The following is a 25,342-nucleotide window of genomic DNA, read 5'->3' as shown; positions in this document are numbered from 1 at the left end:
AGAGGTTTTGACTTCCTTGGATCTATTCCTCTTGATAGAATAATCTCCTCTCCCATCACAGGGCTATCGATTCAACAACTGAATGACAGAATTCAATTGTTTTTCAGCTGTGTTGAATAAGCTGCTAGATCTGAAAGGAAAACTAACAAATTTGCATTTAAACCAAGCCTAGGGGTGGGAGTGGTGAAATTCTGTATCACATACCAGGTTAAAAAGGTTTCCAATTAAAACAAACAAAAAAACCCACCAAAAGAAACAAAAAAAAAAAATCACCAAAACCAAACCAATCAAACAAAAAAAAAGCAAACAAAAAAACCCAACATAAAAAAGATATAAACAAATAGCCCAGAGTTTAACAGAAAACACAAAAAACTGAACACACACATCCCACTCCCTAAAAAAAAAAGCCTCAGAAAACCCCTAAGAAAAGGATGTACCCAGCCTTTACTCCAACCAACAGAAATCTGGTTGAAATGGAAATACCAAGTAATTATTTGCTAAGGAAACCAAAATGTTATTCTTAATTACCAGCAAATTTACTATACAAAACCTCAGATATTCAAAGAGTGTCATTAATCAAAACGAAAATTTAGCCAAAAAGAAATCACCTAGTCTTTGAAATAAGTAACGTAACAGAGCTGAAGTCTAAACACAAACAGGGCTTCTGAACTGTTTTGGTCTTAAGGGGTTTTTTTGCCTGACGGCACCTCTAACAAAAGCAGAGAAATATTGGTAATAAAGTATCTGTACTCTTAACTTTTAAAGAGATTATATATAGTGTTCAAAAATAAATGGTAAGTACTTAGAAAGCTAAAGGAAAAGTTTAGAAAAGGCATGACAGTTTGGAAAGATCACTTATTTACTATTTTGTTGATAAGACTACAGGATTAGTGTCAGAGTTGAAACTAGTCTGCAGTTGATCAGAAGTGTAATCAAACTCATATACCTCAAAATCATTTCATGTGAAATACCATAGTATTCAGAACTACTTTAATGTACCATTAACATTTTAGTATCCCCTTAAATAACTTAACATACATCCTCAAAATATTTCACAGTTATTTTCAGTATTTCCAAATTTTCTATTTTAAGCTTGTACCAAACAAACAACTCCCCCAAAAAGCCAAACAAAAAAAACCAAAAAAACAAAAAAAACACCAAAATAAAACCAAAACCAAACCAAACCCAAAACAACACAAACAAAAAAACCCCGACAAGATAAAGAACCCTTTTTTAAGGATTTATCTTTACTTTCCTACTTTCTGAGCAAAACAACATCTGGAAATACACTAAAAAATTTAACTTATTGTTCTTTATGAAATAAATTCATTGTTTTGCAGAGAAACAGTGGACAATGACCTAACCAACATTTTCATCAATATGCATGAACAATAAGCCAAGTATTAGGCAATGGTCCAACCAAGCCTCATTACTTTAGATTAGTTAACAGGATTCTACAAGATATTTGCATCAACTACCTGGGCATACTCTTAACTGACAAGCAAAAGCAAAATAAGTTCTTCCAGAAGTTGTTTAGTACTGGCAATCTGGAGAAATAAGGTCCAAAGCACTGTAAATATCAAAGACACTTTCCCTCCTTTGGGTACCTACTGGCTACTTTCAACTACAACTGACAAGATCTTGAGTCCTGAAGAGATATATAAAACCCCCAAACCCCCTTCTGTTCCCTTTAGAAAGGGAAAAGAGCATCTTATGGAGCCAGCCATGAGAGAAGCAAAAAAGAAAAATCACAGTGGAGATTAGAAAGAGCTCAAAAGCAAGAAAAGTTTTAGATGTTTCTAATCTTCCAACACAAGAGAACTGGAAAAGTTAAAGCTGCAAAGGAGAAGGTTATATCAATCCTTCATATCTTATTTCACTTTGTTACAGACTACTGGTAGAGTTATCACACAACAGGAAGTATTTGGTTCTCTTCACCTTTAACAACAGGTTAAGCAATACTAGTATGAGCAGGTCAAAGATAAACTAGTATTTCAGAGACTGGAGGGTCTAGTCCCAAAATGACTGACAGTAGAGACTACCATTACCATCTCAGCAAATACTGAACCATATTACAGTAAAGAAAGTAAAATGACATGTAAAATAAATACCCTTTTTGATCTTGTCACTAGTCAAGTTTTAAAAGTGAGGGGTGAGAGTGAAAACAATGCTACCAGAAGACAGAACTCAAACTGCAACTTTGCTGATGTTGTGACATGGGCCACGAAGTGTTACCTGCATACTTGTCATTAAGGAGAACAGGAGATAATAGCTTTTTTAGCACACAGTAGACAATTTCAGACCTTAAAGACAAATCTTACCTCACTGAGACTACTCAACTTTTTTGTTCCAAATAAAGAAGTATCACAGTGAGCAAACCACTTTCCAGATGATGAGCTGATATCAATACAGTACATGTGAGAAACTGTGCAGACAAAGTGCATATGTGATTATTCAAATCAATCTCAGTTCAGGAGCAAAAATTTGATTACAATGACATTGGAAGATAAAGGAGTACTACACAAATAAAAAGAAGGTATGACTTCTACATTTCAGTAAGTCTGTCATTTATGGTGAGTTTATGTTTCTAAGAAACTACTATTTAGACTTTGTCTTTCCTGCAACTCAAAAAGCACTCAGGAAGCAACCACCAAGGTGGCCAGAGATTTCCACACAGTCCTATAAACATCTAGACTGGATTTTTATATGGAGACCTCTGGAGAACATTTAATTCAACATTCTGGTTGTACGCAGAGTCAGATTAGGTTATCCAGGGTCTGGTCAGGCTAAGTCAGTTTCCATACATGTAAAGATAACACCACTTAAAGACCGTCCATATAAATATAGCACAACCTAAGATGAAAAATATATTGAGTACTGTTTTCAGCTGAACAACCTCAAACTCAGATGCAGTTTTTCCTCTTCTCCTTTCTTTAGGAAAGGAAATAAAACATCATCCACTTCTCCTAGTTTTGCATGTATTAAATCAAGAACCAAACAACATTCTGTCACACACAGAAGATAGCAGTCTGATGTTTAGAATCAAAACCGTTTCCAAAGTAGACAGCAGTATACTCCCTCTTATGAAAATGCAGGGACACTGAAAAATTATTCCACCCTGAATGAGTGTGTTCTAGATAAAAAAACAAGAAAAATGTCATCTGATTGACTGACAAAACTTTCAGTACCTAAACAGCTTAAAAATGCCATTGAACAAATCAGGTCTTTTTTAAATTGAAGCTAACATACTAAAAACTCTGAAGTATCACACTGTACTAAGGGAATTCAGCATATTTGTACATCTGGCTAGTTGATGATACCCGCCTTCTCAGAAACATTTGGTAGAGTTCAGCACTGACATGAATTAAAATATGCCTTTACAAACCTTTCTTTCATCCAGGTGAACTACACTTAACTGCTTGCACTCATCTAAAAGAAATACATTTTTGACTCAAGTCCCTGACCAATTTTGTTTTCAATGCTGCTAACTTTTCAGTAATCATTTCAGAGGTACTAGCAGGACCAGCACTACTAGTGACTACTAGTAACACCATTAACAATTGTTCCAGATAAAGACAAAATCTGAAACAAAAGTATTTTAGCCAGAGAAGTGCCTGTAAAGCAGTATAAACAAGCAGTTTATAAGTTTAAGTGTCTGGCCTCATTTGGCAAAACACAAAAGAATCTGAAAAACAAACTACTCCTCCAAGTCCTTTTATAAGTTTTGACTGTGGTATTTCAGCACTGACATTATAAGGTTTCATTTCCTAGTTGTTTCCCTGCTTCCCAACTCAGCCAGTGCATGCTGCTATGAAATTTGCAATGAACACATTCCCAGACACTACTCATCCAAATGGTCTTAGACACACTAGAAGCCACTCAATACAGCAGAGGGGCTGGTGCTTACTGGCTTTAGATACTTTGGAATCAAAAGAGAACCCTTTGGGGAAAAAAAGAATCATCTTAAAAATGAAATGAAAGAGTTCTTCAGACCTAAGAAAAAGGAAGCTTCTTCTGCCTTCATTGTTGACCTAGCATCCAGCAATCCAGCATGAATTGAACTTACTTGATCTCAAAGTAACAACAGGGAAAGTAGTCCTTTCTTCTCCATGGGAAGATACCAAGCAATTTCTGCCCCTCCATTCATCTGGACATGCGTGTCAGGATCTGTTTTTCCTGCATATTTCCAGTGCACAGCACTGCTTCATAAACCGTTCTGCTCTCCCAAGTGACATTTCAAGCTGCTTTTCAGCAGAGTAGAAGAATGATTACCTTCAAAAAATGATGGATGACGATCCTGAAAAGCTCCTGTGCCAGGAGCTTAATCAGTCCCTGAACTATCTGGAAATTTTCCAATTAATTATGCAGTATGTAAACAGAATTGGTAATCACACCAAGCTTGTTTCAAAAAACAAATATTAGGAAGCTTTAACAGCAGCAGACTTGCCTAGAAGGCTGTAATTTGTTCAAAATACATTCACTGCTCTTGACATTGGCACCTCCTGCTTTTGAGTGTTGCGCTCAACATCTAGGTACAGCTTTCCAAGCAGAACTGAGGTGGAGGAGGTTGCCAGGGAAAAAGTTGAATACACCATGTAGACAAATGAATCCCTTTCAAAACTTTTTGAATATGAAAGAACACTTACTGTTAAGAAAAAAGGCTTGTACATGTTCAAATCCATCAGGGGTCCTCTGAGCAAGTAGAATGTGCCCATTAAAAGTTATAAACTAGAACGGTCTTAGGTTTTATTAACTGCAAAAGGAAAGCCATCAACCTAATCTAGAACAGTCATGGTCCAGAAGGTACAGGTGAAAAAAAGACATTTGCAGTATTCTGGGTAGAAGGGCTTCGTTTCCCACTTCTGACTCAGTCATAATCTTTATCAAAAAAGTACATTTCTACTTCACAAAATACAAGCTTTTGGTGAATTCAAGGCAAGAAATCATCATCCCATTTCTGAACTGTAGATAGCAAGAAATTCTTCTGATTTAATGTGATTTTCAAGGGCACATCTTTGTCAAGCAAAAGCCACAGAAGAATTCCCACTTTTAAACACGTAAGTACTATATAACCTACTAGAAGAACAGTTAATCATTGGAAATGACAGCCAAGTAGCAGAAAGCCAGAAAAAGTGCTACAAAGCAGTTGTTTTCCAAGATTCAACAGAGATCCAAAATTCATACAACACGTTGCCTCTTCACAACTGGCAAACACTCTGAATGCCAACTTGTTTTGTACTAACAACCGCATGCCTCCAAATTGGATTTTGTTTTTTGTGATTTTGAAGCTAAACTCCAGAGTACCTCTTCAGAAAAGCAGAGCTGTCAAGGAAAACCATCTAGACTAAGTCTGTATTTTAGATGAAGTTTAACTTAAAATAGCTCTCCAGTTTTATTCTAAAAAAAAGTCAAAAGTTTCAGAGTGTACACTAACAAATGAATACTCAGTTGCAGACACTAGAATAGCAGTATATTGTTTTATTAGCTTCTCGTTAACAGAACATTTCCTGTGCAGATAAGCTGGTTTTGCCTACGTAAGACTGAGCAGTAGGAGAAAGCAGGGAAAGGAGGAAGGAGGGGAGGAATCCGTGTAATCACTTCAATTAAAACCAAAGGCAGGTTAAGTGAGGTGATCATTTGCTCTCTACTCAGCACAGGTGAGGCCACACATGGGAGTGTTGGGCCCAGGTCTGGGCTCCCCAGGAACAGAGACATGGACATACCAGAAAGTGTTCCACTGAAAGTCCATGAAGATAAATAAGCGCTGAATCAAATAAAAAAGGCAAGGTCACTAAGTTGAAAATATCCTGGCCCTAGATTCTCAAGAACTCTGATAGAAGGACTCAGAAAAGAAGGAAAACATTGTAAGAACCCGACCAAAACTAGGTTTCAAAGAAATCAGCTTGCTATTTTGTTATCGTAGGCAACCTACAACAACCCACAAGTTGCATTAAATTTCATGTGAGGCATATTAATAGTTTTAATAATCAAGACTGGGGGAATGTTTTCTGGCAGATAATAAGCAGCACTAAGGCTATTTAAAAAAAAAAGAAAATAAACCAAACTGATGATTTTACTTTCCCTTGTACTATAATGGCTATATTAGCCAAAATACATTCACCTCCCAGCACATTTATGTACACATTTTATTTTTTGGTAAAAATTTTTGCAGACTTGCCCATAATTAATTTTCTGTTCTCTATCTTTAAAACATATTACAGAAAGTTACAAGTGTAACCAGATCTAATAATTCAAAATCAAGACAACCAAACAAGCCTGGAAAGGTCAGTACTTTTCTTTGGATTCAAAAACAAGCTTACAGTTATACCATCTACGTGAAGTTTCTAATCGAAGAACAGGAACTCAAACAGCCTAAAGATCTGCAAATATCCCACTAGCTGGGCACCAGGACTCTCAAATACAACTTCAAGACTCAAGACACCTGACACTCGCTCTTTAACTTACTCCTATGTGTCTGTGTTGTGGAAGGGCTCTTATATGCGGAGATGCAACTCAAACACCGAACCCTTTCCCACCCACTCTTCTCCCCCCACTTCTGATATGGCAGCTAAGTACTTCTACAGTTATAGCACAGGCTATATGAAGGTTATCTTCAGAGGTTTTTAGACTGACAGCACAGCGCAAATGATCTACACTTCCGATTTGATCCCTTTCTCAGGAAAGAGTTGCTCTGTTTAGTTGGCTCATACCTGGTTACTGGCGGCCATTATCAAGGTTCCCGTAGGTGCAGATTGGGGTTTACCACTTGGCATAGGCAATGCGGGGGGTAAACTGGCCATAAGCTGAGTCGGTGCTTGAAGACTGAACTGGTAAACATTAGGAGCTGTGCAAGGTGGTGTATCTGATTCCTTTTGGCAGAGAAAAAGGGGAAAAGAAAAGCAACTTTACAGAAAGTACAGTATATACAGACTATGCATGTGAAAATGCACCCAAATATCAACTCATGTGAATACTGTAAAATATAATTATTTTTTTCAATGGTAAAAAAGTAAAATACAAGCCAGCACAATGTTTATTTTACACATCTAGCAAAAGTTTAATTGAACCTATATTAAGGAGACAATGTCAACAGGTCTATGGCAATCACAGGTCCCAGTCAGCCCAATCTAAAGCCAAAGTTATATCTCTACCAAATTCAAATTAAAAGAGGGGAACTAAGGCTGGGAAAAAAACAGAACAAGAACACCAACACTAAGCTACAGAAGGGCTAGAATTTTAGGTGTCATGGCAGTTCAGTCCTCTGAACAAGGTTCTGGATTGTACTTATTTCTAAGTTACTCACTGTAATTGTTACAGTCTTCTCCCATTCTACCCAGCAACAGCAAAGTTAGGGCTCCACCTACCAAGAAACAAGGAGACGGTCTGCCAGTTAAGACTCATTTATGTTCACCAGTCATGCACTCCACTGCTCATGAGGAGTTCTGTTCCCCTCACTTCCCACCTGAAATCTGATAATTCTTCAGGGGATGCAAGATGGATGCAGGATTACGGAAAAGATACTGTAATGGAACTGGTATGACTGATTACTATTCCTTCTTCTCCTTCCAGTCAGATCAGCAGGAATTTCAGATGCATCATAATCAGACATACAGGTAAAGTTAAAACACAGTATGACTGGAGCACTTAATAGATAACAAGCAAAGACACGAGCACAGATTTCGGGGTTGATAGGAATTACTGAAGTCTGAAAACACCCTCAGGTCTCAAGTGACCAATTATTTTGTAGGTCGAGGAAGTTGGAAAGCAAGCTACAGCCTTTTGAAACAACTTTGAACACAGATCTCCCAAAACTTATTTTTCAGCTATAACATAATGGCAAAAGTAGCTTTCCCTACATTTTATTGCTGCTTTTTACCATATTCTTAACTCCAAAGCATTCTGAACTTAAAAACAATGGAAAAACCTACTTTGTATCCCAAATCACGAGTGTTTTTTCCATTCCCAGTCATCTGGCTCAAAGTATAGGAAGAGATGGGGCTTGGCCAATTAGTAGTTTAGGAGTTACCATATTAAAAGACATTACTGGCTCACATCATCGCAGATCTTTACTGTTAAAATAATTACTGAAATATTCTATTGCTCTTTCTCTAAAGATTAATTGCCTGGAAGCAAAGACTCTTCACATATTTAAATAGATCTCCAGCACTACTCCTTGCCCTCACATGGCCTTGTTTTCTAAATTAGATTCTTCAGTTAGAGAATAGGCTGTTCAAGAGCAGACAAAAGAAAATATTTTAAAGCTTTTCTTGGGGATGAAGAAGATCATTTAAGAGAGACAGACAGTTGTGAATACTGAGTAGCCTAAGAAATGAACTACTACAAAGGAAAATTTGCATCACAGCAGAAGAGAATACTCCCAGTACAAACAGTCCTCAATAAAACCCAACTGTTAGAACAATCAGTCTTTTATTGGTCCATACAAAGTTGTGCTTACTAAAAAGTAAGTTCTAGAAAGAAAGGAGCTGGTCTCCTGCTAGTTCAACTAGTGGTGAACGTTACAGTAAGCCTTTGTGAAGCAGTTTCAGATAACTGCATCATGAATTCACTGGAGACAGATCATACTGCTAACAAGAATATATGCAGAAAATTAAGTCTTATTTATGAGATCAGATGTTCACTGTTTAATAAATATGTTCATCATAATGGGAAACTATAGGCTGTATCACTGACCAAAAAATTAAGCTTGGTTATATGCACATGCCTGGATTAGATGGCATTTTTCTCCTTTGCCCAATCCTACAGTATCAGCCACAAGAACAGGCTAAGGTCTCCACAGCGATGAAGTTTCTTTGGACACTGTTGGTCATGGAATTAATAAAAAGCTTATAAAAAGAGAGATAAATAATGAAAGGGTAGTCATGTTTGAACAGAGTTCTAAGCATGCTCACAAGTAACTATGAACTAGCAGATAGGACAGAAAAAGGGATCTTACTGTCTATCCAAACCAATGCATTATCTTCTGCAATCCAACCTTCGCAAACCTGACCAAAGAACAATTTTAGCGTCTCCACTCAAAGAACTCTCTCTTCTGCTTGGATACAGCCCTGAAGGCTGACATACCCAACTCAGATGTGACACCTCATTTATGAGATTTCTAAAGGGCTTTTGTGCAACGAAAAGTTAACGAGAAGTTAACTCCAGTCAGGAAGGAGCAGCAGATGGAAGAGAAAAGGGAGTCACATCATTTCATTAAGATTAGACAAATTTTGCCACAAGGAACCTTGTGTTGCTTTATGTTAATTTTGTAACAGCTATGTTCTTCTGTCTCAATGTTATTTACTGATACACATCTCATACAAGCAGATTGTATCTCTCTCCTGAGGCAATCTTGGACTGCTAATAGGATTAATGTATGGAGTTGATATCCTAACTTCTCAACAGCATCTAAACTCTTTTGTGAAGAGCAGCATTACCCTTCTTAATTAAACTGAAAAGTTAACCTCAGTGATCAGAAAATTGAGCCCAATGTGAACAAATCTGATTTTCCATAAGCACTGCCTACACTGAGGGATTAAGTCTTTCTTGATCTTCTGGACCAGATTCTTAAGTATAATGTGCAAACTTGAAGGATAACGGAATTTCAGAAGACGTACAAGTAAATACATAGTCTCGACACTTTCGGTACATGTTGGAAGAGAAAAGCTCTGACCATTAGTAAAGTAAGGGCCAGAGAGGTCACATTATATAAAGATAAATGTAAAATAAAGGGGTAAGACCCCTCGATTTTAGCAAATAATCTAGGGATAAAACTAAAATGACTGCACTAAGAGCCAAGGTAAGTTCCTGATCTCTTGAATGGGGCAAATATCTTCTAAAGAGAAACAGGTACGGGTTTATCCTACTGGGAAATTTCCATTTCGAAATATATTCTTTAAATCAGTTTTGACTTTCTGAGTAAGAACGTAGTACCTGGAAGGAAGATTTCTACTATTCACAGCCTTGATTACTGAAGACTGTAATTTACTTTAATGCTGGAAAGACTGAAGTATGGAAACTCAAGCGTTACTGATCATAGTAATGCATCTGCATAGACAGAAACAGTGAAACACTGCAGTCATATGAAAGATGAAGAACTGAAGCAGTCTTACAATCAAGACTTCCTGACATACAAAGAGAACAAAAAAAAAAAAAAATCCTTCTTCTGTTCTGCAAAATGCATCTCCCATTATAAAACATCCCAGGACCTCAACAGCAAGAGAATATTTACTTGTCAAAAGCTCCTTACTAACTAGGTCTGGTCATAAGAGCTTATTTCAGTGCTCTTAACTCAAGGCTTAAGATACAAGGTAAAGTGTATTAGTACAATCATCCAACAAGACAATAGTTCAGTTTCCATGAATTTCATGTGCCAATTATCCTCACAAGCTTCCTTTACATCAGCCTAAATGTATGATGAAAAAGTTGTGCCATCTGCTTTGTTTCATGGTGTAGTAAGTTGAAACTTCTTAACAAACAATAGCTATCATTTTAAAGCTTTCAATTTCCAAAGCAGTAGGCTTTTTTAAAAGCTGGAGTGGCCTAAGATCAATTAATGATGTGTTTAAGTTTTGGCCCAGTGGTAAAAGAGGGTATCCTATAAGTCAGTATTCAGAAATAAAAACTTAAACAATAGAATGCAAGTTTCTTGCTAATGTGATAGATTTGGGTTTTTACGCTCCTCTTTCCCAGAATGCACTACTGAGGTCTTGGCAAAAAGATTCTTATTGTTTCCATTCTCAAAACTTCTTCCACTAATTAAGCAATATTTCTTCTCTTTCCCATAACATTCATAAGCTGAAAGCTGTGAGAGAACAATGACCACTTCAAAAATTGTGTTCCATCTTTGCTTTCAAAGAACTGAAAACTATGAGAAAATTGGTGTTTATAGTTAACACTTTACACTACACAGGGTTTTTCATATGCTCCTCTCCTTTCTTACAATTACAGTGATTTAACAGTAACTGCTGCCAGTCTTACTCCTTTTGCCTCTTTTCTCATTCTAGCCTTCTCCATTATACCTGCATTATCATCTGGCATGATTATGAGCCAATACACAGAGGTAAACCACAGAAACAGTAATCTCCTTATTAGCTTCATCTTCTGAATCAGCTCACCACAGGATTAGGTGCAGAAAAGTGCAGAAAAGCAGGAGCAGCTAATGAATGGAAACTTTGGTATCAAGTACATCTACCTACTCGACTGCCTTAGTAAAAGTGTAAAACCACACTCCTTTGAACATAAAGCAACACCAGAGGACTTCAGAATTTCATACTTTGGAGCCACGTGCAAAAGAAGAACTTGAATGCATGCTCTCAATTGAATGGTTTTAGCCCCAGGGTTGAGCTGGGTTTTAGCCCCAGCATACTTAACTCTGCTTGATAAACCACCATGCTTCCAAGGTGTTTTTATGATCACCCCCCACCCTCATCTCATGTCTTCCACATCCTGTGCTGCTTCTTGGTAGGTGGAGCCACAACTTCAGCTATGGTGTAAATAAAGTAGAATTGAGATGAACAACAATTCTACTTCTACAGGAGGTCACAAGGTAGATAACTTGAATCATTACAGTTGCACCATTTCCACTGGCCAGTCTATAAACAATACAAATGTCTTGAGTTAAGATGAAATCAGTTGATTTTCCTGCCTTTCATTGCAAAAGGAAAATATCTTGGTCATCTTGATTACAGAAGGGGAAAGGTGAAAGAAGAGATATAGGATATACAAGCAAACTGAAAAATATGTATCCTCCAAAAGCATTAGCGTTCATTTGACAGAACAACAACTAAAAATGTAATCTAATTAGTATCTGCCAAGATTAAATACAAGCACATGTTTTATCAATACTCAGTGTATTTCAGGTAAGTTATCTTAAATAAAAAGATCACAGAAGTATGTAATTTTAAATATCCTTTGTTATCCCAGTACTTTCATTTCACGGGCTTTCATCTGGTCTGTATTGTTAACAATATAGCAATATTTCAAGTTTGATTTTCAAGTTATGCACTAAATTACAGGACTCATTATGCAAGCTGAACATACATCATTCTAGATTCTAAATACTAAATTTAGGTTTTCTTTCATCCTAAAATGGCTTAGGTACCTCTGTGGGTTTTTTTCACAGGAGGGAATGTTAAGATATGGCAAGACTGCAACTAGCCTATGGCATCAGAAACTAGTCTGAATTTGACACTTCCAAAATTATGTGCTTCTCTCCTTACTTCACTGACATCACAGCAGTAAAATCCCATTTTACTTTCTGACATAAAAATTCCTTCTGTACCCTCTGCTGCTTAGAATAACTTGTTATTAAATAAAATTACTTTGGAATTTTGTATTCAACATTGTGCCTCCTGCAGCTTTGCAGAAATTTATTTCAAGTGGATATGGATAAAAGACTGCTCAATGAACTGATAGGAAGCACGGAACCGATGAAGAGCGTGAAACAGTATAAAACAGCACATGGTCAGAGATAGAGGTTAAAAAACACAAAAATAAATGTGGGGCTATATGGTGAAAGAGGAAAATAAGCAAAAGAAATTTGTTCCCCTCTAGTTCACAGAAACCAATCATAATCTGCACAGCAATAGCAGGCAAAAAGAGTGGAGTTTTAAACAATATGGGGCTTAAACTCCTAAATTCCTCAAATCAAATGTCAATCAAACGTTTTTTTTCCCAGTAACATCAGGTTGTCAGTGCCTGTACACTCAGGGTTGCCCACTGCTTCATGTGGAGACCAGCTGGCTGCAAGTCAGCACTTACACTAACCATCAAGAGGCCTGCCTTTTAAAGAACTTGTCTCTATTCGTTCAGGAAGGGGAGAAGAGCAAGACAAAAATCTGCATAATAATAAAGATGATCAACTATCAACATACATTTGAATTGCTACTTTTATTAGGACATGAGACTATTCAGGCAAGTAGGAGAAAAGGAGAAAATCTGTGTAGCTCTTGCTCTCAGACTAAGGATTTTACAAGGCCACCCCCTTCTGCTCTCTCTCCTTACACACAAAATTTCAACTGCAACCCTGCAAATTAATCAGTCATTAAGACAGATTTAACAAGACTACGAGAAGAGCTGTTACATATTCTGAAGTGTCTGTCCCTTTACTATAGATAAGCATATACCTTACACCTGCAAACTTAACTTTAAAAAAGTGCAACATTTATTTGGACAAGGTAAGTCACATACTCTATCACTTCTCTCTGTGACTATGGAATTACAATGGCTCCAGCTAATAAGCTGAAATTCACGGTCTTCAGCTAATAAGAAAGAAAGTGAGGTGGTGATAACTTCATTAAGCATGTTGAGTTCAAGCCATAATTACTGCAAAGTAAGTAGAAGTTCCAAAATCAGTGTGGATCTTGTAAGCATTCAGCAGAACTGGAAGAATAATGAGTCTTAGTCTTATTAATCACATTTATATATTACTCTCAGAATATACAGTACTTGATATAGTGAAAAGACACATTCCCAGAACACTGAAGGTACTGCTCAGCACATTCATTAGCTGATGGGGCAGAATGGTGGGGAAATCAAGCACTGACATTCTGACAATAGGTTTTTATGAAGCCTGACCTGCAAGGTTTACAGGTAAAATTTCAAGAACAGTCTGAAAGAAGATACTGTAAATGCTAAAAGTTTAAAAAGAGGCAAGGATTGTGCCATCCCCAAAGCCAGACTATAGGGGTACCTTGTTCACTGAAACTTCAACTACCTTGGCACTACTACGTAATCTGGAGAACTCAGAACTCTTCACAAAATCATTTTGTCATACAAGCCCACACAACATTATCACCAGAAACACTGAGATAAAGTGCATGAAATTTGTTAGATCCAAACTTTTAACAGACAACTTGGAGATTCTGTGCTGCACTGGATATGAGATTACATATCTATTGTGTAAGGGAAAAGAGATTTAAATTTTCCTATTAGCCATGACATCTGTTACTGATACACAGGTATCACTGTCACATAAAATGTTAAGCTTTATTTGGCATAAAAGCATCAAAACTTCAGAGCATACTTAGCACTAGGAATCAAAACAAACCAAAATAAGATATACCTAAGATTATCTTTTACTTGGCAGAGACTGTTCATCAGGCAGTAGATATTCTCCAGCATTACTCTACAATTTCCTGACCTAATAGAAAGCATTTTTCTACAACGCTTAAGCAGCAAGAAATCCAGGTCACCAGAGTGCAGGTCCAGAACGAAAAAAAAAAAAAACAACAAAATGCATTTTCGTGAGGAATTTGGTCACTGATTAGGCTGTGAGACTGACATCTGCAACTAGCCAGAACAAGTAGAGAGCTGGGGGCAAACATCCTTCTTTTCACTTGGTTGCAGATTCTCATAACACTCACCTAATTGAGTATGAAGGGGAGATTTCCTAATGCCAGAGGCTTGTTTTCTGTTATGGAACAGTTTACCTCTTGCTCCCACAGAGTAAACACTCACACACTTTGCACTGTCCTTGATGGCAAAGTCATTTATAAAGCATCTTCCATTATTCAATTAAACATTTGTTGGATCATGTGGGAATGCACAGTATTTTACAACTCACCTGTTTGCAAGAGTAAATAAAGAACATACACTGCCTTTTTGTCAGGGCAGTACAGGGTATTTTAAATACCTGCAGAGCAGAAGGCTTCATTGAGAGAAGATTTACTACATAGATCAGTTTGATAATAAACAGAATCCAGAAAAATGTATGAACAGTTTAATAAGTTTTGGTGATCAGAGTCCTTGTTTTTCTCATGTGTTCCTCAGTTTGCTCCTTATCACTAATATTTACATTCTTCATAGAGCTGAGGTAACAAGGCAGGAATTTTAACATTCAGTATTTTGTAAAGAACTACATTGGAAGTACTGGTGAGCGAGTCTGCATTGACATGTACAGTAAGACAACCACATAAACGGAACAGCTCCCTCATTAGTAATAACAACGGTATCAGAAGACAGGTTTCTTTTCCATGAGGTTTTTGATCCAAAATTTACTGGTCCTTTGAAAAGCTGTTTTTTGTGACCAAGATTGACTAGGACACATGAAAGACAGCACAACTAGAATTTCATTAGCCAGATAGTGCTAGCATAAGGCACTTTCTAAATAGCTTTGCTGCCTTGGAAAATCCATAAAATTATACTTTTTGTTCAGATTATGATTTGGTCTCATTAGATGTGCACACTGGGCTGTGTAGCAAGCTAGTTCTAGATGTGAAAATTCTTCCTGAATTTCAGGTGGTGTGCTGAGAAAAAGCACATAAATCTAAAACATACAGGGAAAGAGAAGGCTGTCCTTGAAGAAGGCACTTGTCTTGTTCCTAAGTACACAAGTTCTCATCTTCAAAAGGTTGCCATAGTCCCCAAAGAAAGGAAAGGAGTAGCAGAAATGCAAAGAACTCAGGGTAGTAAGTGTAAGCTCTCATATCCCTACACATCCATTTTTCAGAATGTATACAGATGTTGAAAGGCTGACTTCTAAATGCTAGTTCTGGTTTATGCCAATCCAGTCTCCAAAAAAACCTGCTCCTTGTTCTATTCCGAGACCTGTTCTCCTGCTGTTGGAATAAATCTATAACCATTGCTGTATCTGAAGGGCCCATAAGTCCAAGACACCAGAAGCCTTGTCTATTCAGCTGCTGAATCAATTATAAGATTGTAAGGCAAAACCTGTACTGCTGTCAGAACTTCAAGAAAACAAATCTGTTTAAAAACCACACAGCATGCTATATTACAACCAACTATTACACCAAAGGGCTTAATAAAAATTCTAGGATCCCTATGAGCAATACTGCACTGCTTTGATAACTCCTGCACACTCAATACATACTGCCAATATTGCTTCCAGGACATGTTGACAAATATATGCAAGGTCTCCAGACTTACTGCCGGTGTACAGTGAGGTGATGACTTCAGAACACAACTCCTTTTCTGCTAGCATGGATGGCTGGAGAGGGGCAATATGATAACTAATGTCACAAGTTTCCAAGTCTGTTTCCTCAAAAAGGTCCAGATGCAGCTGATCACTATTACCAGCGAGACTTCAGCAGTAAATGGAAAAGCAAATGGAAAAGCAAATACACTATCTAGTCCCTCTAATTTTAACAGCTAATATCTTACAGCTGATAAATAGCAAAAGATATTCTGCAGTCATGCAAAATACACCTCCAGAAACAGTATCTTAATGTAGACTTTAAGTCTTATAATGACATAGGGATGAATATCCTGTTATTAAAATAAAATTTAGTTTTTGGGAACAGACCAGCAAATTGTCACTCTCAGGTCTCCTTGTCTCCTACATTTTCTTTGTAATCTGTACCTTGCTTTCAGTCTTCCAGTATCAGAGAAGTTTAGGTGATTCAACTTCAAATGAATACAGAATCCTTCCTGAAGAACGACCCTTCCACAAGATCAGAGGAAACACTACATATAACTCTAAAGTGATGAGATGCATCATATTCATATTCCCTTCTCCTGAAGCTGATACCAAAGCTCATACCTATTTGTACTGCACCAGAAGTTTTGGCACAAATACCAAGTTGTCACACATGCTAGAGGTTCCTCTGCCAGATCATGGCACAGATTGCCTGACTACAGCAGAATAGACTTCTCTTCCTCAATCAGGTGCAGCTCAGGACTGCTCAACCAGAACTTGCTCCTCCTTAAATGCCCAAGTATGAGTAGGATGAACTCATCAGTTATTTGCCAGAAACATGCCATTCCATTCCAAATTAAGATAACATGCTATCGGTCTATTAAGGACACAATGCCAATATATGACCAGGCCTTAAACTAGAGACTGTCACAAGGACAAGGATATAATGTCTTTTATTTTGTTAAAAAGGGTAGCATTTCCTTTTACTTTGTGGATGCCCAAGCAGATTTCAGGTCTTTCTTGTTGAGTGCTTCCTTTTCACTTTTTGTTAATTTGTCTGGCATCAGGTAATGAAGTTCCATCTTCTATCAGGTAAAACGGGACTAAGGGGAGTTCATAAACACTCACCACCCATTATGTTGGGAGTGCACAACATTAGGCAAATATTTGCATTTTCTTATAAAATTTATTACAGCAAAACCTTGCCTACTGACTTCCTTAAACCAGGAACATGGCTAGCAGTATCAATGGCAAGCATCATGCTGTTCTTTTTCCAATGGTCAGATGGTGCAGCCAAAGCATTTGTCATATTTACTGAAGTGGTATGAAAACACAATTCAATATCAAAAAATCAGTAGTATAAAATAACTTTAGAAAGTAACCAGAACTTATAAAGACGGTGCTTGTCTCTTAAAAGTTATTGAAATTTTATTGAATACAATTCCCAACTTTTAATTCCATATTTGACTAGTTTTTGAAACAGTCAAGAAACAGGTATTTGGACCTCTCTTGGCATCATCCAGTTATCCACTATTGTAGTTGACTGCATATTACATCCTGTTCCATCAATGCCTCTACCTATGACTGAATGCTTCAGTAGGATTTACAGCGAGAACCTCACGCCTTGCAATGCTGTGCTTTATAATCTGCACTGCCTAATTCTGCAATGATTTAACTTCATACTGAAAAAAAAACCATCTTACAGAATCTTAAGAGTCTGGGAACATACCTCAAGAGACTGCAGCCTCCTCTTCCAGGAAGTTACAATAAAGCCCGGCAATTACTTTCAAATAAGGAAGCTGACAAGACTTTACCTGAGTGCTCTGTTACCATTAAAACATGAACTGACTGCTTGGCTAAAAATAGTAAGGAATGTTATTCACCTTCACAGCACAATATGAAGTTCATGTTCAATTTTGGGTGTGGGGAAAAAGGATCAGAATTCGATAGTGGAAGATTTTGCTTAATAGGAGGATTTACGAAGACATATTTCTACTCTTCTACTTAATTAGCAACTGTTAAATTGGGTTGTTATATTTCATTACATCTAAATACTACCACAAAGGGTACCAAAGATTTAGGATGGATATAAGACCCATTAAATTTAATGGAAAAAATATTTGATTTCAGTAATTTTTCTGAGCAGGGGACATTGATTTGCTGTAGCAGCCTAGGGACAGTACCACATTACGTGCTGTTGTATCAATTAAGGCTTTGAAGCATACGATAAACTCTGCTTCTTATTAGTTTAACCCATTAAAAGAAAAAGCTTACAATGTCACTGCCGGAGAGTGATGATACAGAAGACGCAGATGAGCCCGAGGATAACTGTTGTGTGCTGCCCAATGACAAAGTCAAGTGTTGATTGTAAGGTGGTTCAGAGTCCCTGTTCTGTTGCTGTTCTCCATTGCAGAGAGCTATCTGGTCTCTTATTTTCAACCTATTATCTGTTAAGAGAAAACATAACTATCATTTAAGAGCACAGAATACAAACATAAAGGCCTTGAAGTCTAAGAAGAACTGCAGTTTAACAAGCTAATTGAAAAACAGGCTCAGAGAAAACTAGTCTTGGGTTAGAAAGTTACAAGTTCCTTTTATTTTTTCCTATATATCTGAATGATTAATTTCAAGGCATGAGTATTTTGATTACATCAAATTCAAGAAAAAATTTTAAGTTGGTTTCCTGCTATACCTACCAAGTTCAGGTGATAAATTAATTTTGCTCCCCCACTTCTTTTTAATCCAGGCCCTGTAGTCAATCACTTCTTGGGTCACTTTGATGATTCTACCTAATGTGCTAAAAAAATTTTTCAATTAAGTATTAAACAAAGACTGTTGGTTACATATTTGCAAGCATTGTAACAAGCAACCAAATTATGCTAAAAGTCAGACACCCCTAACCAAAGAATCCTCTTGAACTTTCATATTTTTAGTGCACAATTTAATCCACTGAATCACCACAGTTTTTATATTAGTATATTATTTTTCTTCTACTATTCCAACATGCAAGCACTGATAAGTAAGAATTTTACTCTGTATTTCTAAATGGAGTGCATCTTAATTATCAAGAATGTACATGCTGATACCAGTGTACTTGATAAAAGCAATTTATGGATCTTGCATTTCTCCATACAGAAATCTGTATTACAACGCAGAATTATTTCGACAGAATCTGGATTACAACAGGTATGGGATGCACTGAAGACACCAACATCCCAGCACTGTAACTGACTGTCTGGAGACAGATGCCTTCATTAATCCTTGCTTACAGATTTACAAGACCACTTAAAAGGTGTTAAGGTCCCCACAATTATAAAGGAAGTACCATGGATCATGAGGTAGTGGAAACAAGAGACTGGCTCCAAAACTGGAACGAGTGAGAGTTTTAAAAAATTTGTAACAGTAGGAGGCTCAAAGGAAATGCATACCTGGTCCTGCTGAACAGTAACTAATTATCAAAATAGAGTTTTCCCAACATGCTTTCCCAACATTCAGCTATTTGAATTGTACTTCTTGAGCAGGTTCTGTCTTCTTGTCTGAGAGCTAAGTTTTCAAGTTTTCCTTTCATCAGAGACTAGTGGCTGAAACACTAACTCCAGATCCACAAAGAAATTACTATCGTACAGAAATGGACTGAAAAGTTATCACTTTGGAGAAGGTAATGTTATTTTAGTTTTGAAAATCTTCGATGGTTACATTGAAGTTTATTTTGTATTTCACATCATAAAGGTACATTCTCTCTGTACTGGGGTTTTTTTTTGGTTTAGGTCTATAATGGGAAGGCAGGACATACAAAGCCTTAATGTACTCAGACTACCTTTATTAGGTCTCTTCATAGCAATGCTTTAAAAAGTATCACTAATTCTCCTACTGTCATAGGGATTACTATTTCACGCAAGACCAAATACCACATGTTCCATGTTAGTATTCCAACTTTAAAGACATGTCACTGTTAGTACTAAAAAAAGTCAGTCCAGCATTTTAAGGAAACATTGAACCAAATAACATCATCTAAGTTACAAGTCCAATAGCTGCAGATGGGCCACCAGGACAGAATGCATGTCATCCACCATTCTACTTATGTAATGTAAATAAAATGATGCACGATGGAAAACAAAATCTTGAATTTTACATGCAGAATTAAAAGTGTGATTGTCACCACTCAGCCATTAGAGATCTGGGTTATAATAGGTAATTCTTTGGGAACCACAGTTCAATAGCTAAGTAGAACACATTAGGAAAAGGAAAAATAAAACAGAGGATTACATTTTGTTAATGTATACTCCCATGAGGTAACAGCATTTTAAATACTCAATGCAGTTCTAGTTTCTCAATCTCAAAAAGGAAGTTGAGCAAAAGGAGACAGAATGAAGACAGCGATGACCAAAACTGCAGAAAATCAGCTGTGGCCCTAAAGCTGTAGTTCCCAAGACAGCAATGCCAGCATGGGACTCAAACACAGACCTGCTGGGTCTCTTCAGCACCAGAATAGGGAATGAAATCTTGCAGTTAAAAAATTTCATCTGAGAATGCCTTCAGAAAGAGTTGAGTCTTTACTCCAGGACAACCTATAAATTTCACAACTACCACCAGATGTGGTCTTAGAACCAGAAAATGAAAAGGGACCGAATAACACAAGCTCTTACGGATAAGGAGTTTGCCAAGCTGGGAGCTTCATAGAGTACTTTCCCAGAAGCAAATCAAAGCCTGAAACTTCTTGGAGTACTTTCCCGGAAGCAAAATCAAGAGTCATGACTTCATATACAAAAAGGAAAATGAACAATACAGGTTGGTATTTTTATCAGACTTGGTGACTGATACACCAAAAACGCCTGCTATCAAATAGATAAAATGGGTAAAACTACTGCTACACCAACAATTGTGTCAGAATTGCACATAGAGAACTAGGGAATATATTCTCTCACCAGTTCCTTTCAAAGAGCACAGAGATCAAATCCCTAAACTCTAATTTTTTGTAGAAAAAAGGAAATTCACTAAGTTATAAGGTCAGGGGTTCAAAGAGACAGATCCATGCTACATTGCTTGTACAGCAAAATTAAAAACATTCATTATGAGACATCAGAAACTGAAAAGTGACTGGGCTATACTGCCATATACTTAATGTAACAGTGAAGAGGAAGCAAGTGTGATCAAACTAGATATTGATCTCAAAGAATACTATTTCCTATGTATGGGACTTGAGCATATCCACAGGCTCAAAGAACAATTTTTTTAAATAAACATTTAAAAGTTATGCTTAGATCTGTTTTCACCACTGAAAGTGCTTAGGAACAAAAAACCCTATTAATCTACCCTGCCTTTATTACAAGAAAACTTCACATTTTCGAGGCTTTTTATTTGACTAAGGTCAGAATTTCTATAGATGTACAAGACACACACGATTCTTCAAAGATGCTTGGATGGAAGACATGGAAAAACTGGTTAAAAAACTTAGACAGCTCTCCTGTGAAAGATGCCCCTTTAAGGTTTTTCCCTTAATATTATTATCACATAGCAAAACCAGGAATAAGCTAGTTACATGTCTAGTTTATTTTATAATAAGAACTTAGAAGTTTCTCTTTTTACACACTGCAAGACCTCAGTTCACAGGGACACTTTCTAGCTGTCATTACAGCACAACTGCTGTGCAACTCAATCTTAAGATCACTCTTAAAAGGTTCAGACTGATAACATCAGATTCAGTAAAACCAAATACATAAAGCTCCCCATGAATGAGGTCAGTAGCAGAGCATGAAAAAACATCAAGTCTGTGAGAGAACAGTCAAAATAAGTGAAATATCCCTAGGGTATTAAAAGTGTAATATAATCTAAAAGCAAACTACGGAGCACCTTCAAAGGATCTGGCTTGAGCATGAGGATTAAGAAGAACACCCTCAAACCTTTATCCTGACAAATACTCTGCATAGGAGAAGCTGGTATTGCTGATACCCTTTAAGAGAAAGCAAGCACTCTAGTGACACCACCACCATTCATTCAAGACGTGAAGCAAAGGAAGAGCTGTTTCAGATAGCACATTTCTCCTCTCTGTGTCAGCAGATCTAGCAGGCAAATTTAACATTCCTTTTGACAGCTCCCAGAACTATTTTGGCCAACCAGTGGCAACTCAAATCTAACATATAGACCTGTCAGCAGTTAGATCAGTTGAACTGGAAAAGAGACCAAACAACTTTCCAAGCACAGAGATGGAAAGATCACTTTCTATATGGCTCAGACTACAGTTGTTTTGAAGACTATCACCCGTAAATGACAACTCCTCAACCACCATCCTGTTGGCATGACTGTCCCTTTCCCTCATCCACCTGTACCATTTCTGGCACCATTACAGAAGACTTCCAAAGTCTTACTTATACTGAAGAACACATGAGAGCAGAACCAAGTCTTACATCCTCATTTCATATGATCTCAACTGCTTCCCAAATGTGACTACACAGCTGTTTAGAGATGCAGTCTGAGCATACACTCCTATCTGGACTATGCAACAGACTAGTTGCAGCCAACATCCTTATCTGCAGAAAATTCATATTAACTAAGGATGTATCTTTGTCACATCCAGATTAGCATAATATATGGTTGTGAAATGGCTCTTGACCCGAATGTGAACTCCTCCTGCTTCTCTTGCTTCTGATCTGTCCATCATCAGTCACATGCTGGATCAACTTCCTGACATGACAGAAATGTCGAGATATTTGTTCTCAGTCAGACCACAGAGTCAATCTGACTCATCTTCTGACCACAGGATTGCTAGAGCTGATCCAAGGCAAGATTCGGACTGAGAAGAAAGGAAAAGCACAGTTGATAGGAGTAGTTAGGCTAGACAAAGTATAATGTGAAATTACACCTTAATATAGAGGTCATGGACAGGATAGTAACACATAGTCCACTATTTCAAAGGAAATGAATCAATAAGGAAGAGCTTGTTGCCAATATCTGCAAATATCCTGCAGTTTATCAAGAAACAGAATAAAACTGGAAAAATGGTCAGACTCGAAACAGTGTATCCAAAGAAGGGCAAGGAAGCTGATCAAGGGGGTGGACTGTAAGTCTTAAGAGAAACAGCTGACAGAACTGGGGTTGCTTAGCTCCAAGAAAAGGAGACTCAGGGTGGACCTTACTACTCTCTACAATTACCTGAAAACAGGTTGCAGCCAGATAGGGGTCGGTCTCTTCTCCCAGGTAACAAGTGACAGAACAAGAGGAAATGGTCTCAAGCTGCACCAGGGGAGGTTTAGATTGCATATTAGGAAAAATTTCATCAAAAGGATCGTCAAGCACTGGAACAGGCTGTCCAGGGAAGTGATGGACTTACCATCCTTGGATGTATTTAAAAGTCATGTAAATACGGCACTGAGGGACATGGTTTAGTGGTGAATGCAGTGGTAGCTGGGCCAATGGCTGAACCCGATGATCTTGGAGGTCTTTTCCAACCTAAATGATTCTATGAAAACATCACTCCTCAGACTAAAGAAGTTAGCTCACTTAAAATGACATGTTCTTCTCTAGAGACAGGCTATGGGCAAAGACCACAGTATGTGCTTCAAACAGCTTAGTAACACCAATGCTTAAGCATGAGATAATCTGTCCATAACTATATTTTAAAACTAGACTCATGTCTCTGTGGCCCTAAATACTAAGAAAGTGATCATGATTTTCAGTCATCTTGGCTGAAGTTAGAACATTAAACTTTACCTTGCATACAAGTTGCACAGATTCAAAATGGATCAGTCTCCTCATTTTCCTACTAGGAAACTCCTTTTTCCAAGATGACAGGAAGCTGTTTGCTCTAATAAAAAAATCAACCAAACTGTCTATCAAACTCTCCTAAGCTGTTCTTGAAAGGGGATGGGTGAGACTGACTGGGGACAAAATAGTTTTAAGGTAATTTCTGTAGCTGTAAGAATTACTTCAGGATTACAGCTGATTACTGTTTCCACTTGGAAGAAAGCTTTTCCATGACAGAAGGTACCTTTCAACCCCCACTACACCTCAGACGTATTTGGAAGCTTGAATGAAAATGGTGGCAAGTCATTTGAATCTATTCCCTATTATTCTGTGGGACTTGTTACTATAGAACATGGCAAAGAGAAAGGTCTAGGTCAAAGGACTAAAAGTTGACTTTTTTTCCCCAGTGGGAATATCACAAGCAGTAGCTGGCTAGAGAGCCTCAAATTAACTCAGACATTTGGTCATTTGAATTAGGTTGACCCTGGAAAAGAGCCATAACAGTCATCAAGAAAGATTTGAAATCTACTGAGACTGCCATCTACACAATTGAATTCTGTACACAGGAACCTTCCCTGGAAAGAGGTGATATGAATTCAAACCCATCAGACAGTTCAAGAACAAGTCATTCCACTTAGGGAAAAGTTAGCCCCAATTAGGACAAAACTGAATAAACTCAAGTCAGTCTGGGCAGTTCAGCCTCGTGCAAGTTCTATTCTTTCAAGTACTCTTCATTTAGTCTCAATCCTTCTAGTAGGATATCACATCATTGGTCTTAAAGGGAGACCATTGTTTATAGTTATATTATGGTTCAGTCTACCACCGACAAGCCTAGAAAAGGGAAAAAAATTATCAGATTAAAGGGCTCCTGGATGGTTAGGTTTTAGGTCAGGCCACCAGAAAAGTCTTGATACAGAGCATAGACCACTCTGTCTCACAGGTGGAAGAGGGATCTGAAACACACCTGGATTACCCAAGTACATCAGGTTTAACTACGAACCTCAGTTCCCAACATGGACTGTTGAGATTCCACAACAAAACCTGGTACTAAACAGCTCATCATCCACCTACAGGTCCATTGGTGCTGACAAGACTGGCTCTGGGGGAACTATTTGTATACAGGACTTTATTGAATGCTGTTCCTCTCGTGACACCTCTGACAGAAAGGTAAGCCACTGGCATGACAGGTTCTGAAATTCAGACATCACTGGCACAGACAGCCCAGAACATGCAGACAGGTCAGACACATGACACCTGAACACTGCTGCTTGGGACTGTTTCACGGGTTTGAAGTTGTGCCAAAATCCAAACATTTTCCCTAATATAGTGAGAAGTGCAAGTACATGTGAAGTGCACGTACTGATGACACCCGAAGCTTCTATTAAATGCACTGCAAATATACTTTTTGATGTCTGTACTAAATACAGATACCTCACAACAGAATGACATTATCCTTCAGAGAAACACAGAGAGGTTAATGGAGGCCAGGACCTAAGACACAAGCAAAACTTCAGGAATCCCTAAGTTGTTCTATACTTGGGTAAGAACAAAGTTTCATTCAGTACCAAGAATTGCCAGGCAATACACATTTAACAGACAGACCTTTAATCTACCTTAAAACAGCAGTCTCAAATGTCAGTGCGTAACACTCTGTACCACTCCCTCTGTACCTCCATCACAGTTCAGTCTCAACCTTTGTGAATTTAATACCACTGAAAACCTAGAGGA

The 25,342-nt window shown here is 37.6% G+C and overlaps 1 protein-coding gene across 1 annotated transcript in view; it reads right to left on the bottom strand.

Moving 5' to 3' along the window:
• TENT4A (terminal nucleotidyltransferase 4A) overlaps positions 1-25,342 on the bottom strand; it is a 58,982-nt gene that overhangs the window by 5,717 nt on the left and 27,923 nt on the right. The window contains 3 exon segments of the mRNA XM_008922825.4: positions 6,711-6,869; positions 18,149-18,321; positions 18,571-18,671. Of these exon segments, the coding sequence (XP_008921073.2) occupies positions 6,711-6,869; positions 18,149-18,321; positions 18,571-18,671 (433 nt within the window).

The sequence above is a fragment of the Manacus vitellinus genome, unplaced genomic scaffold (assembly GCF_001715985.3).
Source record: "Manacus vitellinus isolate BGI_N305 unplaced genomic scaffold, ASM171598v3 scaffold_17_pilon, whole genome shotgun sequence".
NCBI lineage: Eukaryota > Metazoa > Chordata > Aves > Passeriformes > Pipridae > Manacus > Manacus vitellinus.
This window is presented reverse-complemented; position numbering and strand designations above follow the sequence as displayed.